This window comes from Bombina bombina, chromosome 1 (genome assembly GCF_027579735.1).
Source record: "Bombina bombina isolate aBomBom1 chromosome 1, aBomBom1.pri, whole genome shotgun sequence".
In the NCBI taxonomy this organism is placed as follows: Eukaryota; Metazoa; Chordata; class Amphibia; order Anura; family Bombinatoridae; genus Bombina; species Bombina bombina.
In genome coordinates, this window is record NC_069499.1 from 869,685,338 (window position 1) to 869,708,041 (window position 22,704).

Sequence of the window (22,704 nt, forward strand, 5' to 3'; positions counted from 1 at the left end):
ATTGAAGATATTTTTATATTAGAATGAAGTCAAGGGTTACTTTATTGAGAGGCCCCTTGCCAAGGTAGAAAACACTTAGCATTGGTGAAGAGCTAACAAAGATAAATATCCCACTTTGGTGAAATTGGCAAATCCCTCCTTATACACCTCAATAGCCTTTTCTCTGCTGCAGGAAATATAGCTGCAAACAGAGAACCAGACTTAGCCAGAAGCATGTGGACATGTTGAGATTTTTTCATTTCAATGCAAAGTTTCTGAAAGAGTGAATAACAAGAATGTTATTAACAGTGATAGTCTAACTCTTTCTAGTTCTACCTCTTTTCAAACAGTTTGTGGTTTTGTTTTGTTTAATTATAAAACTGTGCTCTGCTGCTTAAAAATTGGACAAACAGTTGTGTTAATGTAAAGTTTTAGTCTGAAGTTTATATTTGTAACACTCATTATGTGGATTTTATTTAAAACATAGAAAACTATTATCGATTCTCTTTTTATCCGATTAGTCGATTAATCAAAAAAATAATTGGCCGATTAATCGATTATGAAAATAATCGTTAGTTGCAGCCCTAAAGGGATTATCTTTCTTTTTAAACAACAAAAATTCTGGTGTTGACTGTCCCTTTAAGTGATCTTGTACTCTGAAGGGAATGAAGATTGCGTATTGATGTGGCTTTTTTGGAGATAAGCATATTCGCTTGCAAAAGAAATCCAAGTTGGATTTGTTTTTTAATTAATGTAATATTTCATGTATACAGGGCTAGGATTAGAGATATCTTTTTAGTTCCTTCTACAGTAGGTGTGATTACTCTAGTATGTAGAAAAGCCTAAAGAAAATCTTTTAATAGATCTTTAATTTAAAGGAAATGAGAACAATGATTTTGATCGTTGAATCCAAAAGGATGTACTGTATTTAATAGGAAAATCCATCTACTTTCAGCTTTAAGCAGGATTTTCTCATAATCACCACCTCTTATTCCCAACTTTACTTTCTGAATGCCAATACATTTTAAGTCTAATTGTTTAGAATTATGTTTGTTGTAAAAATGGCGAGCTACAGATGTAAGTTGTTTTTCTGCTTGTAAATCATTTGACGCATTTTTATTGTTTCTCAGATGCTCATATAGTCTTGATCTTATTTTTCTGGTCGTCAGGCCCACGTACGTTTTTTCACATTTGCACTGTAATGCATAGACGACACCCTCTGTTTGGCAATTAATGTGTGCATTAATCTTGTGGCATTTGGTAAAGCGCTCACGTATTTCATGTCGTTTTAACATGAAATTGCAAGTGCTGCAGGTGCCGCAATTGAATGCGCCATATGTAAATGCACTTGCTGTTTTGGGGCTCTCTAGATGGCTGGCGCTTACAAGATCTTTCTGACCTATACCGCAACACATAGCAGCTGCACTACTTTTAATCCATTGGTATTAAGATATGAGACAATATAATCGTATATACTGATAATGGATGAGTAGGTTGCGGTTTTTTGGTTTCCCCCTCCTGCCGCTCGTCACTTCACACATCAGAAATGACGAATATGGCATCCTCAAATCATGGCTTCCCCACCAGGGGAATCATTACCTGAGGCAATGCCGCGATTGGAGGAAGTCGTATTCGTCATTGCCGACGTATGAAGTGACAATCGGCAGGAGAGGGAATCGCTTCTCCGGCTTTAAGAAGAAAAGGTAAATATTTTAACAAAACCAGTGAAATGTAAACTTTCATTAATGAAAGTTCCCCTGTTTTTAATAGGATTTTTAAAAACCGGGCACCGATTCTTGAAAGTTGACATACGAACCTAAGTGTGATTTTAACTTATACTCTCCTATTTTTAACTGTGTGCTTTTGATAATAAAAGTTATATTTTAATGTAGTAGAATCCCTCTACACTCCAATCGCTGTCGATCTTTTCTTGTTCTAATCAGCTTTACAGTTGCTAGTTGTATGTGGTTCCCTCCATCAGTTTCAAACTGCTACATTCAAATTAACCCCTTCAGTGCTATATATGTAGTCTTTTTTAAAGAGTAGGTCTCTCTACCTCTCTTTATTTCTTTGTAACAGAATATACAAGCGCTTACCAAATCCTGCCGCTCACACCTACGCAATATTTCATTCGTCCCTTCCTTACTCAAAAAACTACAAAAATACTTATTCATTCCCTCATTTTGTCACGCATTGATTATTGCAATCTACTCCTAAATGGCCTTGCAAAACACCGCCTCTCCTCCCTCCAATCTATTATGAATGCTTCTGCTAGACTCATCCACCTAAGTCGACGATCAACATCAGCTGCTCCGCTCTGCCAGTCTCTACACTGGCTCCCCATACACTCCAGAATACAATTTAAAGTATTAAGCCTAACCTACAAAGCAATCAACAGTCTAACTCCCAACTATATTTCCTATCTCATCGCAAAATATTCCCCATCCCGTCCTCTTCGATCAACCTCTGACCTACGTCTCTCCACTCCTGTTATCTCTACGTCCCACTCATGCCTCCAAGACTTTGCACGTGCTGCTCCTGTCCTCTGGAACTCTCTACCCCGCTCCATAAGACTGTCTCCAACCTTGTATAGCTTCAGACGCTCCTTGAAAACCCACCTATGTAGAGAGGCTTACCATCTCTCCTCCATCTCTCATTCTAACCAAACTAATACATGAACTGCCTGACTCACTGCTGCAACTACAACCGATGTGACAAACTACCCCCAACCTTATGTCTCTCCACCCTAAACCTATAGACTGTGAGCTCTCCGGAGCAGGGCCCTCTTCCTCCTGTACTAGATTTGTTTAGTTTTGTTATGTTTTATCACAAATCCTTGTCATTGCCTACCCCTATAACTGTACCCAGCGCTACAGAATTTAGCAGCGCTATACAAATAAATTATAATATCTCAATCTCATAGTATTTCATGTAATTTTAATTGTTACCTTTGCACACAAAGTGTTAGCCATGGACCAATAATCAGAATAAATAAAGTAAATAAAACCACGGGAAAACATCCAACAATACAAAATGTAAAGAGGAAAATGTGAATAACACAGTAGAAAAAATGAAGCTGAGAACTCCAGTATCCCTAGCATTAATATGGAATTGTGTGGGTTCTGTCTCCACCTTGTGGTTGCTTTCCATATATGCACTTCACACAAAAAAAAATCCAGCACTTTTTTTTCTGTCTGACTGTATAAATGGTAAAGACAAACTGACAGTCAACATTCCAATTTACTTCTATTATCAAATTGCTTATGTTCTATTGGTGTTTTTTTACCGAGAGGTAACTGAACACATAGTATGAGCCAATGACAGGAGGCATATATATCCAGCCACCAATCAGCAGCTAGCTGCCAGTAGTCAATTGCTGCTCTTGAGCCTACCTAGGAATGCTTTTAAAAAAACAGATATCAAGAAGGAAAGCAAATTAGATAACAGAAATTGGAAAGTTATTTAAAATTGTATGCTTTATCTGAATCATGAAATAAATAATTTGGGTTTTGTGTCCCTTTAACTGTAGTTCTATGGTTCCTTTAAGGATGATGTATGTTAACATATCTGTATCAGGAAAATGCTTGTAGTAAAAGTTATTCTTTTAAGATGCATTTGTGCATATTCTGCTCGTGCCGTTGCATTCAAATAGTGCACATGCTCAGAAAGCTGGTGATGACCAGTACCGTATCAGAAATAACTTTGCCCCATACAAACCACAGTTGGTTATCCAAGCAGGCGCAGTGTTAAAATGCAGAGGAACACACTGAATATCTGCATATAGAAATGCACTCATGCACATTTTTAATTTGACTATTATGTCCCTATAATGAAGCACTTCTGACTACCCTAATATAATGTGACTGTTCCATTAAAACATGCATATTCAGGTACTTTACATTGTAAATACATTGCACCTTATTTCTACACTTTCTGCTGCCAGGGCACAAATATGGAAACATTACTGCACATCAGGGGCATATTTTCACCTACATCAACTAGGCCTGTTTCTAGGGCAGCAGAAAGCTGGGAGTTAGTTCTATGGCGCAATGCCTGCTCCTATCTCCTGGCGTAGCATCACTTCTGCATCTGTTAAGAACTACTTTAGCCTGTCTTTATCGCTGTGTGACAATGAGCATGTGCGGTAATTAAAATGCTTCAGTTTTCTTTCTCACAGTAGCAAGGCACATCCAGGAGTATAATCCCATTTATTTGATAGCTTGGGCAATACAGCCACTGATTTACTATACAGTCCCCAGACGTATTTAGGGATAAAATGTGAGAAAGCAGGAATCCCCCAGGGGCTACAGAAATAAAGACACAAATTAATTAACAAATATGAAAAGTGAGAATGAGTATATTTTTATTATGAACACACTGCACTATAGAAAGTGGACTGGGCGTTGCATTTTAACGCTTTCAGTGTTAAGCCATTTCCCAACCCTGTGCTAAAGCTATTTTCAGCATTTTACCCATCAAAAAACAACTGTAGCACTGGCAAAAAGGAGGTGTCGCTGCCTAGTTCCATGCAACATTACCACATCCATACATGGTGTCATCTCACCTAATGGTTTAGGCAGCTAACGAGGGTGATAGAGGGCCGTGTGACTTTCAAATAAAGGGGACTCACTGACACTGAATGAAGGAGAATGGCCCCCAAGACAACAATGAATTATTGCCATCAATATTTTAAGCATAATGAACATGACAATGTGTCCTTGTTTGTATTCTAGGGGTTAAAGGGATAAAAAAATAAAATGCTCTATTTTATTATAGCATTTCATTTGAATCATGTTCACATGAGGACAAGACCAGTGATTGGAGCATACGGATGTATGCCTTATTCTGCATTTCCATACTTAGCTAGAGTAGCACAGGAACAATATTTTGACCACTTGTCACAGGTTAAACACATAGCAAAAGGAAGGTATTTATTTTTAAAATAAAATGAAAATAAAAAAGTAATTTTAAAGCACTTGAATGTCCATTTAAACTTAATACAAACTGGATTAACCATGAGTGCAATTTGCCGCATTTTCTTTTGTTTTGTAGATTATCCATTTATATAGCCCATCTGGGAGTTTTTTGTGAAAATGCATAGTTTTGCTTATTTTATAAAAACATTGTGCTGATTTTAAGACTCCTAAACAAGCCTCAAAGTTTTAGATGTATACTGATGTATACAGACTCCAGCTTGCTCCTGTGTGTGTAATTTGTATTTCATATGCAGGGAAGGGGGTGTCTGCTATTCATGTTATCAACAGTGCTAAACTAGGAGCTTCTAAGTACGTTTTTAAAAAGGTTTTAAACTGGATTTTTAGAGCAGTATCTGAGCATATTCTTCTTTATAGAACTGTCTATTACATGCAGTTATATGAAAATTGGTGTATACTGTCCCTTTAAGGGACATTAAACATCTCTTGAGTTTTGTGTAAAACTACACTTGTAAGATTTGCTGCAGTTCACTTCCACGATATTACCTCAGAGACTGGGAGTCCCACAAGCTAGGTTACCCATCCCGATTGAAAGAGCCCATAGAATTGGTCCTAAAAAAACTCCAGAGACAGTTCAAGGAAGGAGTAGAATGGCTATTTGCAAGGTATTGAATTTCCAGGATAAAATAGAGATAATGAGATTGTTTAAATAATTGAAGGACCCTCTTATTTTAGGTAATAGCAAAGTCTTATTATTTCAGGATTTTTCAATTGAAACCTTGCAGAGAAGGCGGACGATGGCTCCCCTCTGTACCCAAATTATTAATAAAGGTATTCAGGCGAGAATGATCTATCCTGCTAAAATAATTGTGGAGTACGGAGGATCCCGTCTGACTTTCTCGGAGGCGGGGGAAATAAAAGATTTCCTTAAGGACAAATGAGATTGATTGTAGTCACCCGTTATATGGCTAAAACTTTGTCCAGGGTACAGTTCTTTTTTTTGCTATTTTTAGTACTTTTTGTTAGATTTTGGAAGTATTTTCTGAAATGGAATTCTGATATTGTTAAAATTGATATGTGGATTGTTATAAGCAAAAAAGTTTATTTTATTCCTTATAAAGGCAAAGAAGCCCACCGGCTTTTCAGTTTAGTTTATTTGTTTTTTTTAAAAAAAAAAATTTATTTTTTTTTCTTTCTCTCTCTCTCTCTCTTTTTTTTTCCCCTCCCCTTCTCCTCCGCCGTATAGATTCTGAGTAATAATTAGCCTATAGTAATCATGGTTTTAAAGATAACCTCTTGGAATGTGGGAGGAATCTCCTCTCCCCTTAAACGTAAACTAATTATTAAACTCTTAGCAAAGAAGAATTCAGATATTGCCTTCCTCCAGGAAACCCATCTGAATGAACAGGAAGCTAAGAAGCTTAGGATTAAGTGGGTTGGAGAGGTAGTAACTTCCTCGGTTAAGGGAAGGAAATGTGGGGTTGCGATCCTAATCAATAAGACCCTTGATTATAAGGTTATGCAGGCTGAGATAGACCCAGAAGCCAGATTTATCATTTTACACATGTACATAAATAATATAACATTCATCTTTTGCAATTTATACGGCCCTAACAAATTTAATTTAGAGTTTTGGGACAATATTAAAATCAAATTACTCCCATATGCTAACGAAAATTTAATAATTGCTGGTGACTTCAATATGACCCTATATCCAGAACTGGACAGGTTTTCTTCTAGAAACCTATCAGAGAATAAGAGAAGTTCAAAATATTTTCGGAAATTCTGTCAGAAGCTTCAGGTACATGATGTGTGGCGTGGGTTGAACCCAGATGTACAAAATTTTACTTGCGAATCAAAAGCGCACAAAACGTTTTCACGCATAGATTTGTTTTTGATCTCAGTCCCGCTATTAAGGGGCAAATCGGAAGCTGAAATCGGAGAGATTCTGATCTCTGATCATGCCATAATATCGGTTACGCTGAGACCACAAGATAGACCTAGTCGTAAGACCAATAGATTCTTTTATCCCAAATTTTTATCCAATAACCCTAGATTTCTGTCTTGGCTAAAAGAAAAATGGAATGAATATGCCAGGCTCAATTCGACATACCTTCATAAAATTCAAACCTTTTGGGAAACCGGCAAAGCTGTATTACGGGGTGAAATAAAGGGATTTCTCTCTGCTAGGAATAAGAAAAACTGTGCCAGAGAGGTCAAATTGACCAATCAGGTAAGAAATGCCTTCAGGCATTATTGTTGTGTGCGCTCCAGGGCTAACTTGAATACTTATGTTAGTGCTAAGGCAGAGAGAGATGTCGTGTTATTACGTAAACATCAGGAAGAAGAGCTAAAAACTAATTTACGATTTAAGGGCATCTATGGTAGTTCAGCTAAAAGCCTTGTGAGATGGGTCAAAGCTAAGAAAAACATAAATTTTATCCCGGTGATTCGGTATTTAGATAGATCTACTTCTGATACGGAAGAAATCGCAGGAATTTTTTTAGATTTTTATAAACGATTATATGCGGAGGGTGACTTTAATCAAGACAATGAAATAAATTTCTGGTCCACGATTTCGGTACCCAAAATCCAAGTAGAAGATTTGGAAATGTTGAATGCTCCCATTTCAGCCGAGGAAATCGGTAGTGCGATTTCACGGGCTAAAATGAATAAGGCAGCTGGTCCGGACGGACTTCCCATAGAATTTTATAAAAGTTTATCGGTTCTGTTTATCCCTATATTAGAAAAGCTTTATAATAGCTATTTTATATCAGGGAACTTACCTTCTACTGTATTTTCGGCTGCCAATATCTCCTTGATTCTAAAAAAAGGCAAAAACCCAGAGGATCCGGCCTCATATAGGCCTATCTCAGTTCTCAACGCTGATTACAAAATTCTTGCATCCATTTTATCATATAGGTTGGTTTTAGGCATGGAGAAACTAATACATATGGACCAGGTGGGCTTTATGCCATCCCGATGCTCTTCGAAGCATATAAGGAAACTAACAACTTTAGTCGACTTTATATGGAACTCAGAACAGTGTAGGGATAGGATGGATTTAAAGAACATAGCGGTTCTCACCTTAGATGCAGTCAAGGCCTTCGACTGCATTTCGTGGAAACATATGTTCTCATCTCTCCATGAATTCGGCTTTTCCGGTAATTTTCTCAATTTTGTTCAGATGATATATTTAAAGCCGATCTCATATGTATTAGTCAATGGTATGTCCTCTTCCGAGATTGTTTTGCAAAGAGGAACAAGACAGGGTTGTCCGCTTTCGCCCCTGCTGTTTAATATTGTTCTGGAACCCCTGGCTATTAAACTTCGTGAAGTTCTCCCCGGGATTCCTTTAGGAGGCCAGAAGTTGAAAATACTTCTTTATGCGGATGATATCTTACTCTTTCTGTATAAGCCGAAGGATTCTATTCCTAAGGTGATCAATGTAATAGATCAATTTAGTACATTTGCAGGATACAAGATCAATATGGAGAAGAGTGAACTGATGTGGCTGGGGGTATAGTGTATTAAACAACCTGATACGATCTTTCATAAGGTAGATGCTATTCGCTATCTTGGTTTAGAGATAAATAGGAACCCGAAACTATGGTATCAGGCCAACTTTGGCTGGCTTTTCCAGAAAATCCAAGAAGATCTTAAGAATTGGGCAGCATTTCCTCTATCTTTGACAGCTTCAGTTACATTGATCAAAACAATAATCTTCCCAAAAATTCTCTACTATCTGCAAAATTTACCACTTTTGATCCTAAATAAGGATTTGAAGAAATTGGCATCCGGATTCTCAAAATTTTTATGGAAATCTAAAAAGCCTCGTCTTTCTCTTAACAGGCTTGCACAAAAATATACGAGTGCAGGATTGGCACTCCCCAATATCAGACTATATAATTATGCTACGTTGGGAAAGATTGCCTTCGATTGGATCTCCAGGGCTGAGCTGGTTACTACCAATGATATTGAATCTTTTTTTGTTGCACCCTGGTCTCTGAAAGCCCTCATTCACTGTGCTCCGCAGACTCTCCCGTTGGAGGTTTCTTCCTTGATCTCCTTCAGGAACGTAATTACAGCTTGGTTTAAGCTATGTAAATTGCTCGGAATTGACTCATCCCTCTCCGAATTTCTACCTATTAGGGGGAATCCTCAGTTCCCGCCCGGCGTGGACCAGAAATGTTTCCTCGAGTGGCAGGTGAAAGGGTTAGAATATGTATATCAATTAGTTGATGTCGATTCACAGATGCTTCCTTGGGAAACAATTAGGCAACAGTTCTCTCTCTCTAGGCTGCATCGGTTTGCGTACTTCCAGGTTCGACATTTTGTAAACGCTCAGAGATGGCAGGCAGGCCGAAGAAGTGAGTGGTCTGAGATCATGACTTGTATCAGAAAATTCATCCTTGGGGATGCATCAATCTCGCTTATTTATGACATCATGCTGACCAAGCAAGGGATGCTGGAGGAAGATAAATTGATCAATTTTTGGCTCCCACATATCAACCCTATAGATTTCGAGAAGTTAAGTAATAGTCTTGTAAGAGTGGCGAAACTTCCATTGCCTACTAGTTGGAAAGAATCCCATTTAAAATTACTAAATAATGCTTATTTCTCTCCGGCCTCTATGGCCAAATATTTCCCTAATAAAAATTTCCAATGTGAACACTGCGCGTACATCCGGGCGGATCTGTACCACATGTTATGGACTTGTCCGAAGATATCTCAACTATGGTTGAAGATTCAGTTCTGGTATAATAGGGTCTTCTCAGGTGCTATTATCTTCTCATTTGAAGATATAGTCTTGCTCCTCCCGGAAAGAAAAGGAGGGGAAAGGAGGCGTATTCTGAACACAATTATACTAACCGTGAGGTTTAATATTTTTAAAAAATGGATAATGAAGAGTCCTCCTAGTCTTTCACAAGTCTTAAGAGACATCCAAGCCCAGATTATTTTTGAATCCTTTCATTTACAGTTTGCATCTGAGAGAAAAATTAAAGAGTTTCTGGAGGGCTGGGCCCCGGTTATTAAGACTTACCCTAGTGACGTCCAGAGACAGATACTGAGACCCTTCTTGGCTTCAATAAGCTTTGCTGAACTGGTTCTAGATGGGATATTTCCGGACTCCTGGATTAGAAATAGGGTTGCGGTAGAATAATTCTGTTCGAGACTCGATACTAATGCTGCGGGATAGCTCTCCTGGGTTCTTGGCGGAGGAGCGGGGGACTAGATCTTTCCCCCTTTCCGACGATTTTCCTTTTTTTTTTTTTTTTTTTTCTCTTCTCTTTCTCCTTCTTTCTTATTTTGTCTTATTTTGTCTTATTTTGTTTGGTTTTCCTCTTTTATATTCTTTTTATGTATATAGGGTGGAAAATTAGCCATTTTTCTTTTCTTTTTTGTACTCCATACTGGAGTTGGGTTCAGAAACATTATTAATTTCATTGGATTGCTAATGGTGTACTAGTGTTGATGTATTACTGTATTATACTGGTCCTGTGAGACCGTGCTGGTCCTGCGAGACCTTGCTGGTCCTGCGAGACCGTGCTTTTGTAAGAACATATGTTTTTTCATTATGTTTCTGGTTGTTATTTTTCAATGGCTAAGACTAATAAAGATATTTATAAAAAAAAAAAAAAACTACACTTGTAAAGCACTCCCTAGAAAGGCCAAAAAGTAAATTCTGTAACCTGCAAATGCTGCAAATCAAATAGCTGGTTTAGGCAATTTGCAGCATTTTGGGAAACTAGCATAAAGGGACATAATACTCATATGCTAAATCACATGAAACTGATGCAGTATAACTGTAAAAAGCTGACAGGAAAATATCACCTGAGCATCTCTATGTAAAAAAGGAAGAGATTTTACCTAACAATCTCCTCAGCTCAGCAGAGTAAGTTCTGTGTAAAAAGTTATACTTCAGCTGCTGCTTAGCTGCAGGTAAAAAAAAAAAAAAAACATGAAGAAATGAACAGCAGCCAATCAGCATCAACAGTGATGAGGTCATGAACTCTATTAATGTGATCTCATGAGATTTCACTAAACTCTCATGAGATTTCACTAAACTCTCATGAGATTTCATAGTAAACTTCCTTAAACTGAAAAAGGGAAATAAGATGAGTGTGCACAAAGCTCACTCCCTTGGCTGTCCCGGGACAGACATACTGATTTGCTGCTTAAAGTCCTTTGCAATGGGGTTTGAATACTTAGGACATTATGAGGTAAAATATCTTTCTTTTTTACATAGAGATGTCCAGGTGATATTTTCTAGTCAGCTTTTTACAGCTATGCTGCATCACTTTCAAGTGTTTCAACATTTGGGTATCATGGCCCTTTAAAGGGAGACTGAACCCAAATTTTTTTCTTTCATGATTCAAATTTTAAAGTGAAGGTCAAGTCTGGCGTCCAGGATCGCATATTTCAATGTATAATAAAAAATCAATATGATGTTCATTCACCAAAATATATAAAAAAACAATAATAACCTTTATTTTTAACTTGTTGTACCCGCTCCGTTGATGCCTCACAATCCACCAACCATACTACCTTCAGTGATTGACATATATTATGTCCTATTGGTATTTTACCCCCATGGCGTCCAGCCCCTTTTCCCTTTCGTCATCGCTACCCTATGCGCATGCGTTTATACAAACAGCGCATCATCATCTGCATGCTCGTTCATGTAACGCGCATGCGTTTTCTGTTCTACCATTATTTACATTGATTCGTCAGCATTGGTCTCGTTTAGGATTACATCAAAACCGTTTGCAAACCTAATAATTGGTAATTAAGACAGCACGGCACATCTCACATACTTATTGAAGTATATGCAATTAGTTTGAAATTATTATTCATGCTATAATTATTATAATAATTATTATTCTTGCTATAAATTATTTTAATCTAATATTCCTTCTATGTTAAAAATCTACCCCGGTCAATAAGATTTGCACGATCCAGCACCATCTTATTACAGTATAGAAAAACGTCAAAACTATTTTATTATACAATCGAATGATGTATAAATATTATCGTTGAACATTTTATATAATGGACATCTATAATATTTATATGTCAGATCCTGCATCAACTAATTCTATGGTTTTAAAAAATAGAAATGCATTTATTCTGCTATCATATAGACAGCTCTTTATTGTAATAATGCAAATTATGAATATATAATTGTATCATATGTAAATGCCATCTCCCTTATGATATATGTTCTGTACAAGTAGTCTAAATTAAAATCGAAGGCTATTGAATAAACAATCCAACATTTTTCTGCTTTTACTTTTTCTTACAGTCTTTTTTTTTTTTACATATAATCAAAGTCTATCATAATTGGAGAATGCATTAAAAATTATATATGTAATTGAGCTTCCATACCTAATAAACTATCTACAATATTGCACATCAGATTTATCTTATTTTTTCAAAATTATATATATATATATATATATATATATATATATATGTATATATACATACATATATGTATATATATATATACATATAGTTATTTATACATATATATATATATATACATATATACATATATATATATATATATACATATACAATGAAGTGATAGATTGTCTGGAACGATATTGCGACTGCGGGACAGACTTGCATATAAATGAATGTTGCAGTATTTGGAACGTAAGTTATGGCACTTACTGGAATGCATGCGCCGTGGATCGGAGGATACGCATGCGCAGTGCAAATCGATCACGGGTGCACGAGCGTAGTCCTCTTCTAAACTACAAAGCTAATAAGGAAGTGTTGATGGGGCGGAGAGTACGGCGAAAACGGAGGTATAATAAACATACTGTTTATATGTAAAGGAATATTTTTTGGGACATATGAAATAAGCAAATAAAATAAATTTAACATTCTTTTTTACATTAAGTATAGTAAATAAGAAAAATGGACCTTCACTTTAAGCAACTTTCTAATTTACTCCTATTATCAATTTTTCTTCGTTCTCTTGCAATCTTTATTTTAAAAGCAGGAATGTAAATCTTAGCAGCCAGTCCATTTTAGGTTCAGCACCATGGATAGCACTTGCTTATTGGAGGCTTACATCTACCCACCAATAAGCAAGCATAGCCCAGGTTCTCAACCAAAAATGGTCCGGCTCCAATGCATCACATTCCTGCTTTTTCAATAAAGATGCAAGAAAACAAAAAAAATGAATAATAGGAGTAAATTAGAAAGTTGCTTAAAATTTCATGCTATATCTGAATCATGAAAGAGGAAAATTTGGTTCAGTGTCCCTTTAAAGATATAGACTATCTAGGGAGCGTGGGACAAAGCACAATTTTTATAAAAAACAAGAGGTGTTTAAAAGGACAGTAAACACCTTGTAATTAATTACAAGACATTTCTGTCGTGTTTTTAAAGAATAATTTATATCAGCCAAATCTTAACGTTTTTAAAACAAAGTAACATCCTTTTTATTGCAACTATTTTTCAATAGCCAAACTCCACCCCCCATTTGCCTTATTTGGAGGAGCCAATCTGGACTTTAGTCAGCAGACAACAAGACTAGCCACAGTCATAAAGCTAGTATAAAATGCATTTATTTGCAGTTGTAAAGAGTTAAAGGACCAGTAAATACAGTAGATTTGCATAGTCAACAAATACATGATAAAGATAATGCAATAGCACTTAGTCTGAACTTCAAATGAGTAGTACATTTTTTTCTGACAATTTTAAAAGTTATGTCTATTTCCACTCCCCCTGTACCATGTGACAGCCATCAGCCAATCACAAATGCATATACGTACCATGTGACAGCCATAAGCCAATCACAAATGAATACACATTTTATTCTGTGAATTCTTATACATGCTCAGTAGGAGCTGGTGACTCAAAAAGTTTAAATATAAAAAGACTGTGCACAATTTGTTAATGGAAGTAAATTGGAAAGTTGTTTAAAATTGCATGCTCTACCTGAATAATGAAAGCTTAATTTTGACTTGAGTGTCCCTTAAAAGCCAATTAGAGGCATATATGTAGCAGAGTTCGCCTTGAAAAGTCAGAAGGGTGCATTTCAAGTTCTGAGCATTAGAAATTGCTAAATTTGCAGAGCAAAATTACATGAAAAGGGGCAAAATAAATAATGAAAATATATTTCAAAGTAGTTCAATTATGTATAGCTAAACATTTTATATAAAAATATCAAGGTGTTTACTGTCCCTTTAAAAAAGGATAAACAGCAATTAGCGTTCGACTGTATAAAAAACAAATCACTACGGAAGACCTCACCTGCTCCACAAGGGACGAGCTTCTCTGCAGTGACCTCTTTCATCAGTGCTTCCTTCCCGTGCTGAAACTGCAGGTGTGAATGTATAATATGCAGCTTGTGTGCTCTAAATCCATTTGGCAGGGATATAAGCTTCTGACACCTGGGCAAAAGATAATTTGTGGTCAGAGAACCTTCATCACTCTTGTAAAAAATACATTAAAGGGATACTAAACCCAATTTTTTTCTTTAAAGGAATAGTCTAGTCAAAATTAAATTTTCATGATTCAGATAGCGCATGCAACTTTCTAATTTACTCCGATTATCAATTTTTCTTTGTTCTCTTGGCTACATTTTGACACCAATCAGCAAGCACTACCCAGGTGTTGAACTAAAAATGGGCCGGCTCCTAAGCTTCCATTCTTGCTTTTTCAAATAAAAATACTAAGAGAACGAAGAAAAATTGATAATAGGAGTAAATTAGAAAGTTGCTTAAAATTGCATGCTCTATCTGAATCATTAAAGAAAACATTTGGGTTTAGTATCCCTTTAAAGGACATTCTAACTTTAACAAATTACAACATTTAATTTTTGCATTAGTTGCCCGTGTAAGGGGTTTAAACACATAAGTAAACTCCCACTTAGGAGCTGCAAGCTTGCAGATCCCAGTCGAACAAATCCGGAGCCCCATTTGCACAAACCCACTGATCACCGGACATGTTCTTCTTTGTGAGGTTAAACACATAGGAAACTTGAGTAACTAATGTAAAAATTATCTCTCACTTTTGCATGTCCCTTTACTGTTACTCTCACGTAGTACCTGCTGTGAAGAGCTCTCTCGATGGACTCTTGAGAAAAAGGACACTTCCCCACCACAAGAGCAGAAAGATAGATAGGTTGCTGCAGGAAGTGCATAAGCAGAGCCCCCTGACATCCAAGTACCATCCAGCGAGCCATCTTATCGCTACAAGACATAGACAGAGTCCGATCACCACGACCCGGCTTCACACGAAGGACCCCAAGTGTGTGATAATGCACACCCGGGTTAAGACTATCTTGAAGATCCCCAGGAACACATTTTGCTCCAGTTCTGTACACATCTACTACTTTTGGGAGTCCAGAACCCACACAATCCTCCTCCTTATAGCACTCTGACACTTCCAATGACTCCAAATGATTCTCTTCATTAGGTTTTAGCTTCTTTCTACTGGAACAAGATAAATTTTCATCTGTTTCCTTCCTTTTACACCCACTTGCATGTTTGTCATTTGTAGCTTCTCTGGAGACTTCAGATGTTAGAGGATGTCCCAGCTGGTCATCAGAAGACATCATGGGGATAATAGAGGCATCTCCACCTAATCACACGAAAAAGCAACACATCAAATACAGCACATGAGGAAGCAGCATTCCTGCACTTTACTCATGAGCCCAGCAATATACAATATATATATATAACAATACTGATATCACAATGACATGTTATGGATACTGTAAGTAGGGTTGTCATGTTTTCCTGGACACTTATGAGTTATACATGCTGCAGGGTGTGCAGAGGGGAACATGAATTGCATCCCGGAACAGCACACAAATAGTGATCCTGGACAGACCTATTCATGTTCCTCCCAGCATACCCTGCAGCATGTATAACTCATAGGTGTCCGAGAAAACATGGCTGAGGTGGCAACCCTACCTGTATATAAAAACACAATGCATTTTTGTGCCTTTTGAACATTAGAGCAAAACACTTTATATAGACACAAAAGTCTTATATTTTCTATAAAGTCGATGAAACTGTTAAAATATGTGTTGCCTGGAACAGTGGAAAAGGGATATTCCATCTCTCCTTTACGATTTATGTAAATGTCCTTTGATTATTGGACTCTGCAATTGTTTACTTAAAGGGACACTGAACCCAAATTTTTTCTTTTGTAATTCAGAAAGAGCATGTAATTTTAAGCAACTTTCTAATTTACTCCTATTCTCAATTTTTCTTCGTTCTCTTGCTATCATTATTTGAAGGAAGGCATCTAAGCTTTTTTTTGGTTTCAGTACTCTGGACAGCACTTTTTTATTGGTGGATGAATTTATCCACCAATCAGCAAGGACAACCCAGGTTGTTCACCAAAAATGGGCCGGCATCTAAACTTACATTCTTGCATTTCAAATAAAGATACCAAGAGAATGAAGAAAATTTGATAATAGGAGTAAATTAGAAAGTTGCTTAAAATTTCATGCTCAATCTGAATCACGAAATAAAATTTTTGGGTACAGTGTCCCTTTAAAGGGAGATGAGACCCCAATTTTTTCTTTTATGATTCAGACAAACAATTTTAAACAGCTTCCCAATTTATTTTTATTATCACATTTGCTTCATTCTCTTGGTATTCTTTGTTAAAGGAGCAGCAATGCACTACTGGGAGCTAGCTGGGCATACTGAATGAGCCAATGAGAAGAGGTATATATGTGCAGCCACCAATCAGCAGCTAGCTCCTAGTAGGGCACTGCTGCTCCTGAGCCTACCTGATTATGCTATTCAACAAAGGATACTAGGAAAGCAAAGCAAATTAGATAATAGAAGGAAAGTGGGAAGTTGTTTAAATTGGCATGCTCTATCTGAATAACGAAAGTTTAATTTTGAGTTAACTGTCCCTTCAATGTTATAGTGCTGCTTAATATGTTGTTTCTTTATAAATAAATGATAATAATAACAATTGTAATAATGAAAAAGTGGTTCAACATATATATAAAGCTATGCTAAGGAACTGCAATGCATTTCTGCTCCTGTGCAGGGGAGATAACCAATCAGAAGAGGAATATGCACTTAGTCCCCACCCCTGTCCTGCTCAGGAATGGCACTGAAGAACACCTTGTGCAAATGGACACTAAACTCATGATACAGAAACAACATGCAATTTAAAAAAAAAATCAAATTTACTTGCATTATCCAAATGTGCACAACATTTTTATATACACACTTTCTGAAACACCAGCTCCTACTAAGTATGTGCAAGAATACACAGTATATATGTATGTGCATTTTTTTGATTGGATGATGGGGATCACATGACACAGGGTGAAGTAACACAGAATTACCTGTGAAATTTGACAGACACAAACCTTGTCATTTTATTATGCATCTGTTGATTGGGCAATTCTGTGGCATAATATGTGTGTTTAGCCCAGAGACAAATGTTATTTACACAGCAATGATTTCTTTATTAATAAAAACCCCACAATTTTTCTTTCATGCTTCGGATAGAGCATGCAATTTTTCTTCGTTCTCTTGATATCTTTATTTGAAAAGCAGGAATGTATGCTTAGGAGCCGGCCCATTTTTGGTTCAGCACCAATCAGCAAGCACTACCCAGGGTAGCCTTTTCAAATAAAGATACCAAGACAACAAAGAAAAATTGATAATATGAGTAAAATTAGAAAGTTACTTAAAATTGCATGCTCTATCTGAATCATAAAACAACAAAATTTGTGTTTCATATCCCTTTAAGTTCTAATCTGTGAAAAGCACAATTGGGTTAAAAAGGCTGTTCCTAGGTGGTGACTCGCCACAGAACAAACCCCTGAGCTGTTCGTTCCTGGTAGAGCGTTTCTCTTTCTGTATGTATTTGAACACACATATATTGCAAATACAAATTTTAAACTTAAAGGGACACTGAACCCAATTTTTTCCTTTTATGATTCAGATAGAGCATACAATTTTAAGCAACTTTCTAATTTACCTCTATTATCAATGTTTCTTCGTTCTCTTGCTATCTTTATTTGAAAAAGAATCTAAGCTAAGGAGCCAGCAAATTTTTGGTTCAGAACCATGGGCAGCACTTGTTTATTGGTGCTGTCCAATCAGCAAGGACAACCCAGGTTGTTCACCAAAGATGGGCCGGCATCTTAACTTCAATTCTTGCTTTTCAAATAAACATATCAAGAGAATGAAGAAAAATGTTATAATAGGAGTAAATTAGAAAAATGCTTAAAATTGCATGCTCGATCTGAATCACGATAGAAAAAAATTGGGTTCAGCGTCCCTTTAAATATGAAGTAAAGGTTTCCCCTCAGACTGAACTTCCTTTGCTACAGTGAGATGCAAATCAGTTAATTACTTACCCAGATAATACATTATTTCAGTAAAATATTAATTGTTATTAAAGAGCTTGTTCGAATCGTCTCTCTTATATAAGAAATATTAGCATCTTTTGACAAATACTCACAGGGAGTGTGACTGGTGAAAAACACAAAAGAAATTCCTGGTTTTAACAGCCATTTCCCTTTTTCAGCTCCAGGAATAAACAAACTATCTTGCGCCTTTGAGATTGCCAAATACAGCTGATGAAAAAGATACCTGGTAGAAGCAAAAAAACACGTTAGTTTAAACTAAAGGGGAGTATTAAAGAGACAGTAAATACTTTGCGATTGAAATATAAAGTAACATAACTTTGCAATATAGTTTGTTTATTTTGCCCCTTTCCTGTAATTTAAATCTGAAAAGTGTGGATTTTCCATTTCTGAAAAAACATACCCGGCTTCACATGAGTAACCTTGCTACATATCTGCAGTTAGATATTGTATCATTTCTGCTGAAGCAAAACAATGGAGATGTTGCTAAAACAACAAAAACAGTGGTAAACTCTGTTGTCTCCACACTTTAAGAGACAGTAAACACCATTGAGATTTTTAGATAAAAAGTTTAGTTATGTGTAATGAAACAACTTTGCAATATATGTTCATTATTTTGCCCCCCTTTCATGTAATTTAGCTCTGAAAACAAAGCAATTTCTAATTCTCAAAAATTAGAATGCACCTGGCTGACCTCTTAAGGCTAACTTTGCTACACATCTGTCCATAATTAGATTTATCAGACAACAACTGCAAAACAATTCACTTTATTCTAAATTTATGACCAGGACTAGCCATAGTGTTTGTGTACTAAAGCCCAAGCTGGTTCCTCCAAATAAAGCAAATGGTGGGTACAGTAAAAAGGATGTTAATTTATTTAAAACATGTTTAGACTTGGCTGATATGTTATTCTATAGAAACACAACAGAAATGTCTTGTAATTACAAGGTGTTTACTGCCCCTTCAGAATTGGTTCTTCTTGTGGGTGGAGTTTGACTATTCAGTCTGCAATCAATAAAATGATATTATATAGGTAGTGTTTAGAAGATATATATATATATATATATATATATATATATATATATATATATATATATATATATATATATATATATATATATATATATCAGAACAGAGACAGAGGCATAGGTTTGGTATCAAAAGGAAAATTCCAAGTGGCAATTTATTATACTAGTAAAATCAGAGATGTCTAGATTTTTAAAACGATACAATGTAAAATAAAGGGACGTCTTCCTTAAATAATGTATAGATACATATAAAATAATCATAAAAAACGATATGAAAAGTACTTGCCCTTTATCGAAAAGAGTAACGATGTCCCAAGATATTAGCTTGCCAACTTGCCAACTTTCGATAAAGCGCTAATATCTTGGCATTTTATTTTATATGTATCTATACATTATTTAAGGGAGACGTCCCTTTATTTTACATTGTATCGTTTTAAAAATCTAGACATCTCTGATTTTACTAGTATAATAAATTGCCACTTGGAATTTTCCTTTTGATACCAAACCTATGCCTCTGTTCTGATATATATATATATATATATATATATATATATATATATATATATATATATATAAATCTTCTAAACACTACCTATATAACATAATTTTATTGATTGCAGACTGGACACTTTATTTTACGTTTAACTACACATCACTTAGACACACCCGTGCTTCGAGCGCTTAACTTTATTTTTCACATTGCTTTTGCCACATTGTATTCTTGGAGGGGAATTCACTAAGTTAAGCTGGGTACAGTCCTTTAGCGCCTACAATTTCCTTTTCTCTACGGAGTTTGACTATTCGAAATGCAATTGCCGCAAACATAGTGTTAGTGTATTCTAATAACGTTCAGACTCTGCTGATATGTTAATCTATTGGAAGACTGCAGACAAATGTTGTAATAACAAGGTGTTTTTACTGTCCCTTTAGGTTTAATGCATCATTTCCAATCCCCTGTATATATGGTAACAATGCCATTCTAAAAAGGACTCATGATCAATTCCTTGATACAATACTCAATATTCAAAATGAGGTGTAAAGTAGCATAAGAACCACACTTCTGTGCTGCTAATACCACTTTCTATCGTACCCATCATTCTACAGATATTACCTGCTGCACTATTACCCAGCACTTAAATGGTTACAGGCACATGGAAACTGTAATATTTTAAAAGGTACAAAAAAAATAAAAATGTTTCTTTCATGACTCAGTATACAATTTTAAGAAACTTTCCAAATTATTTCTATTATCCAATTTGCTTAATTTGAAAATCTGTTTAAAATTGAATGGTCTTCTTACATAACTTATCTATGTAAGCCTACTCGAGTCTTGATAAATAAAGAGATGAAAACTAAATTGCATGGACGTACCCTGCACGACCGAGGACGTGCAGGGTACGTCCTCAAAAAAAGGCAGTTAATGCCTGAGAACGTACCCTGCACGTCCTCGGTGTGGAAAGCAGCTGGAAGCGATCCTGATCGCTTCCAGCTGCTTTCCGGTTATTGCAGTGATGCCTTGATATGGAGGCATCCTGCAATAACCTTTTGTAGCCATCCGATGCAGAGAGAGCCACTCTGTGGCCCTCTCTGCACTGGACATCCATGGCTTACTTCGTTGGTGGGAGCCTGTGTGGGAGGCGGGTGGCGGCAATCGATGGCCCTGGTGATGTGGAGGGTGGCGGGATCGTGGGCGGGGATGACCGGGGGCACGCACGGATGCGCGCGCGCGTGCACGGGGGGGGCGGGCACGCACACGGTGAGGGAGCGGGTGGGAACTGCTACACTACAGAAAAATATGTTTTTAAATCGGTAAAAAAAAAAGGGCAATAAAAAGTAAAAAAAAAAACATCAGTCATGTGGTGGGGGTTGGTGTGTGTGTGTGTAGGAAGCTACACTACAGAAAAAACAAAACAAAAAATAAAAACACATTTTTTTTTTGCAAACTGGGTACTGGCAGCTGCCAGTACCCAAGATGACCCCCAATAAGGCAGAGGGGGAGGGTTAGAGAACTGTTTGGGGGGGGGGTGGCAGGGAGGTTCCTACACAGCAGCATATGTAAATATGCTAATTTTTTTAATTTATTTTTTTTAAAAACCTTTTATTTTAGTACTGGCAGACTTTCTGCCAGTACTTAAGATGGCAGGGACAATTGTGGGGTGGGGGAGGGAGCTGTTTGGGAGGGATCAGGGGGTGGGATGTGTCAGGTGGGAAGCTGATCTCTACACTAAAGCTAAAATTAACCCTGCAAGCTCCCTACAAACTACCTAATTAACCCCTTCACTGCTAGCCATAATACACGTGTGATACGCAGCAGCATTTAGCGGCCTTCTAATTACCAAAAAGCAACGCCAAAGTCATATATGTCTGCTATTTCTGAACAAAGGGGATCCCAGAGAAGCATTTACAACCATTTGTGCCATAATTGCACAAGCTGTTTGTAAATAATTTCAGTGAGAACCCTAAAATTGTGAAAAATTTAATTTTTTTTTTAATTTGATGGCATTTTGCGGTGAAATAGTGGCATGAAATATACGAAAATGGGCCTATATCAATACATGGGGTTGTCTACTACACTAAAGCTAAAATTAACCCTAGAAGCTCCCTACATGCTCCCTAATTAACCCCTTCCCTGCTGGGCATAATACACGTGTGGTGCGCAGTGGCATTTAGCAGCCTTCTAATTACCAAAAAGCAAAGCCATATATGTCTGTTATTTATTAACAAAGGGGATCCCAGAGAAGCATTTACAACCATTTGTGCCATAATTGCACAAGCTATTTGTAAATAATTTCAGTGAGAAACCTAAAGTTTGTGAAAAAATTTGTGAAAAAGTGAAAAAAAATTTTATTTGATCGCATTTGGCGGTGAAATGGTGGCATGAAATATACCAAAATGGGCCTAGATCAATACTTTGGGATGTCTTCTAAAAAAAAAATGGATAAATGTCAATGGATATTCAGGGATTCCTGAAAGATATCAGTGTCTCAATGTAACTAGCGCTAATTTTAAAAAAAAATGGTTTGGAAATAGCAAAGTGCTACTTGTATTTATTGCCCTATAACTTGCAAAAAAAAGCAAAGAACATGTAAACATTGGGTATTTCTAAACTCAGGACAAAATTTAGAAACTATTTAGCATGGGTTTTTTTGGTGGTTGTAGATGTGAAACAGATTTTGGGGGTCAAATTTAGAAAAAGTGTGTTTTTTTCCATTTTTTCATCATATTTTATATATTTTTTATAGTAAATTATAAGATATGATGAAAATAATGGTATCTATAGAAAGTCCATTTAATGGCGAGAAAAACGGTATATAATATGTGTGGTACAGTAAATGAGTAAGAGGAAAATTACAGCTAAACACAAACACCGCAAAAATGTAAAAATAGC

General features: G+C 36.5%; 1 protein-coding gene across 3 annotated transcripts in view; it reads right to left on the reverse strand.

Moving 5' to 3' along the window:
- The window catches only part of ADAT1 (adenosine deaminase tRNA specific 1), a 202,926-nt gene that overhangs the window by 174,222 nt on the left and 6,000 nt on the right, over positions 1-22,704 (reverse strand). For all 3 annotated transcript variants that reach the window (XM_053699525.1, XM_053699524.1, XM_053699523.1), the window contains exons 5-7: positions 18,384-18,514; positions 14,984-15,518; positions 14,187-14,326 (exon numbers count right to left, since the gene is read on the reverse strand). In XM_053699525.1, the coding sequence (XP_053555500.1) occupies positions 14,187-14,326; positions 14,984-15,518; positions 18,384-18,514 (806 nt within the window). The remainder of the gene's footprint in view (positions 1-14,186; positions 14,327-14,983; positions 15,519-18,383; positions 18,515-22,704) is intronic.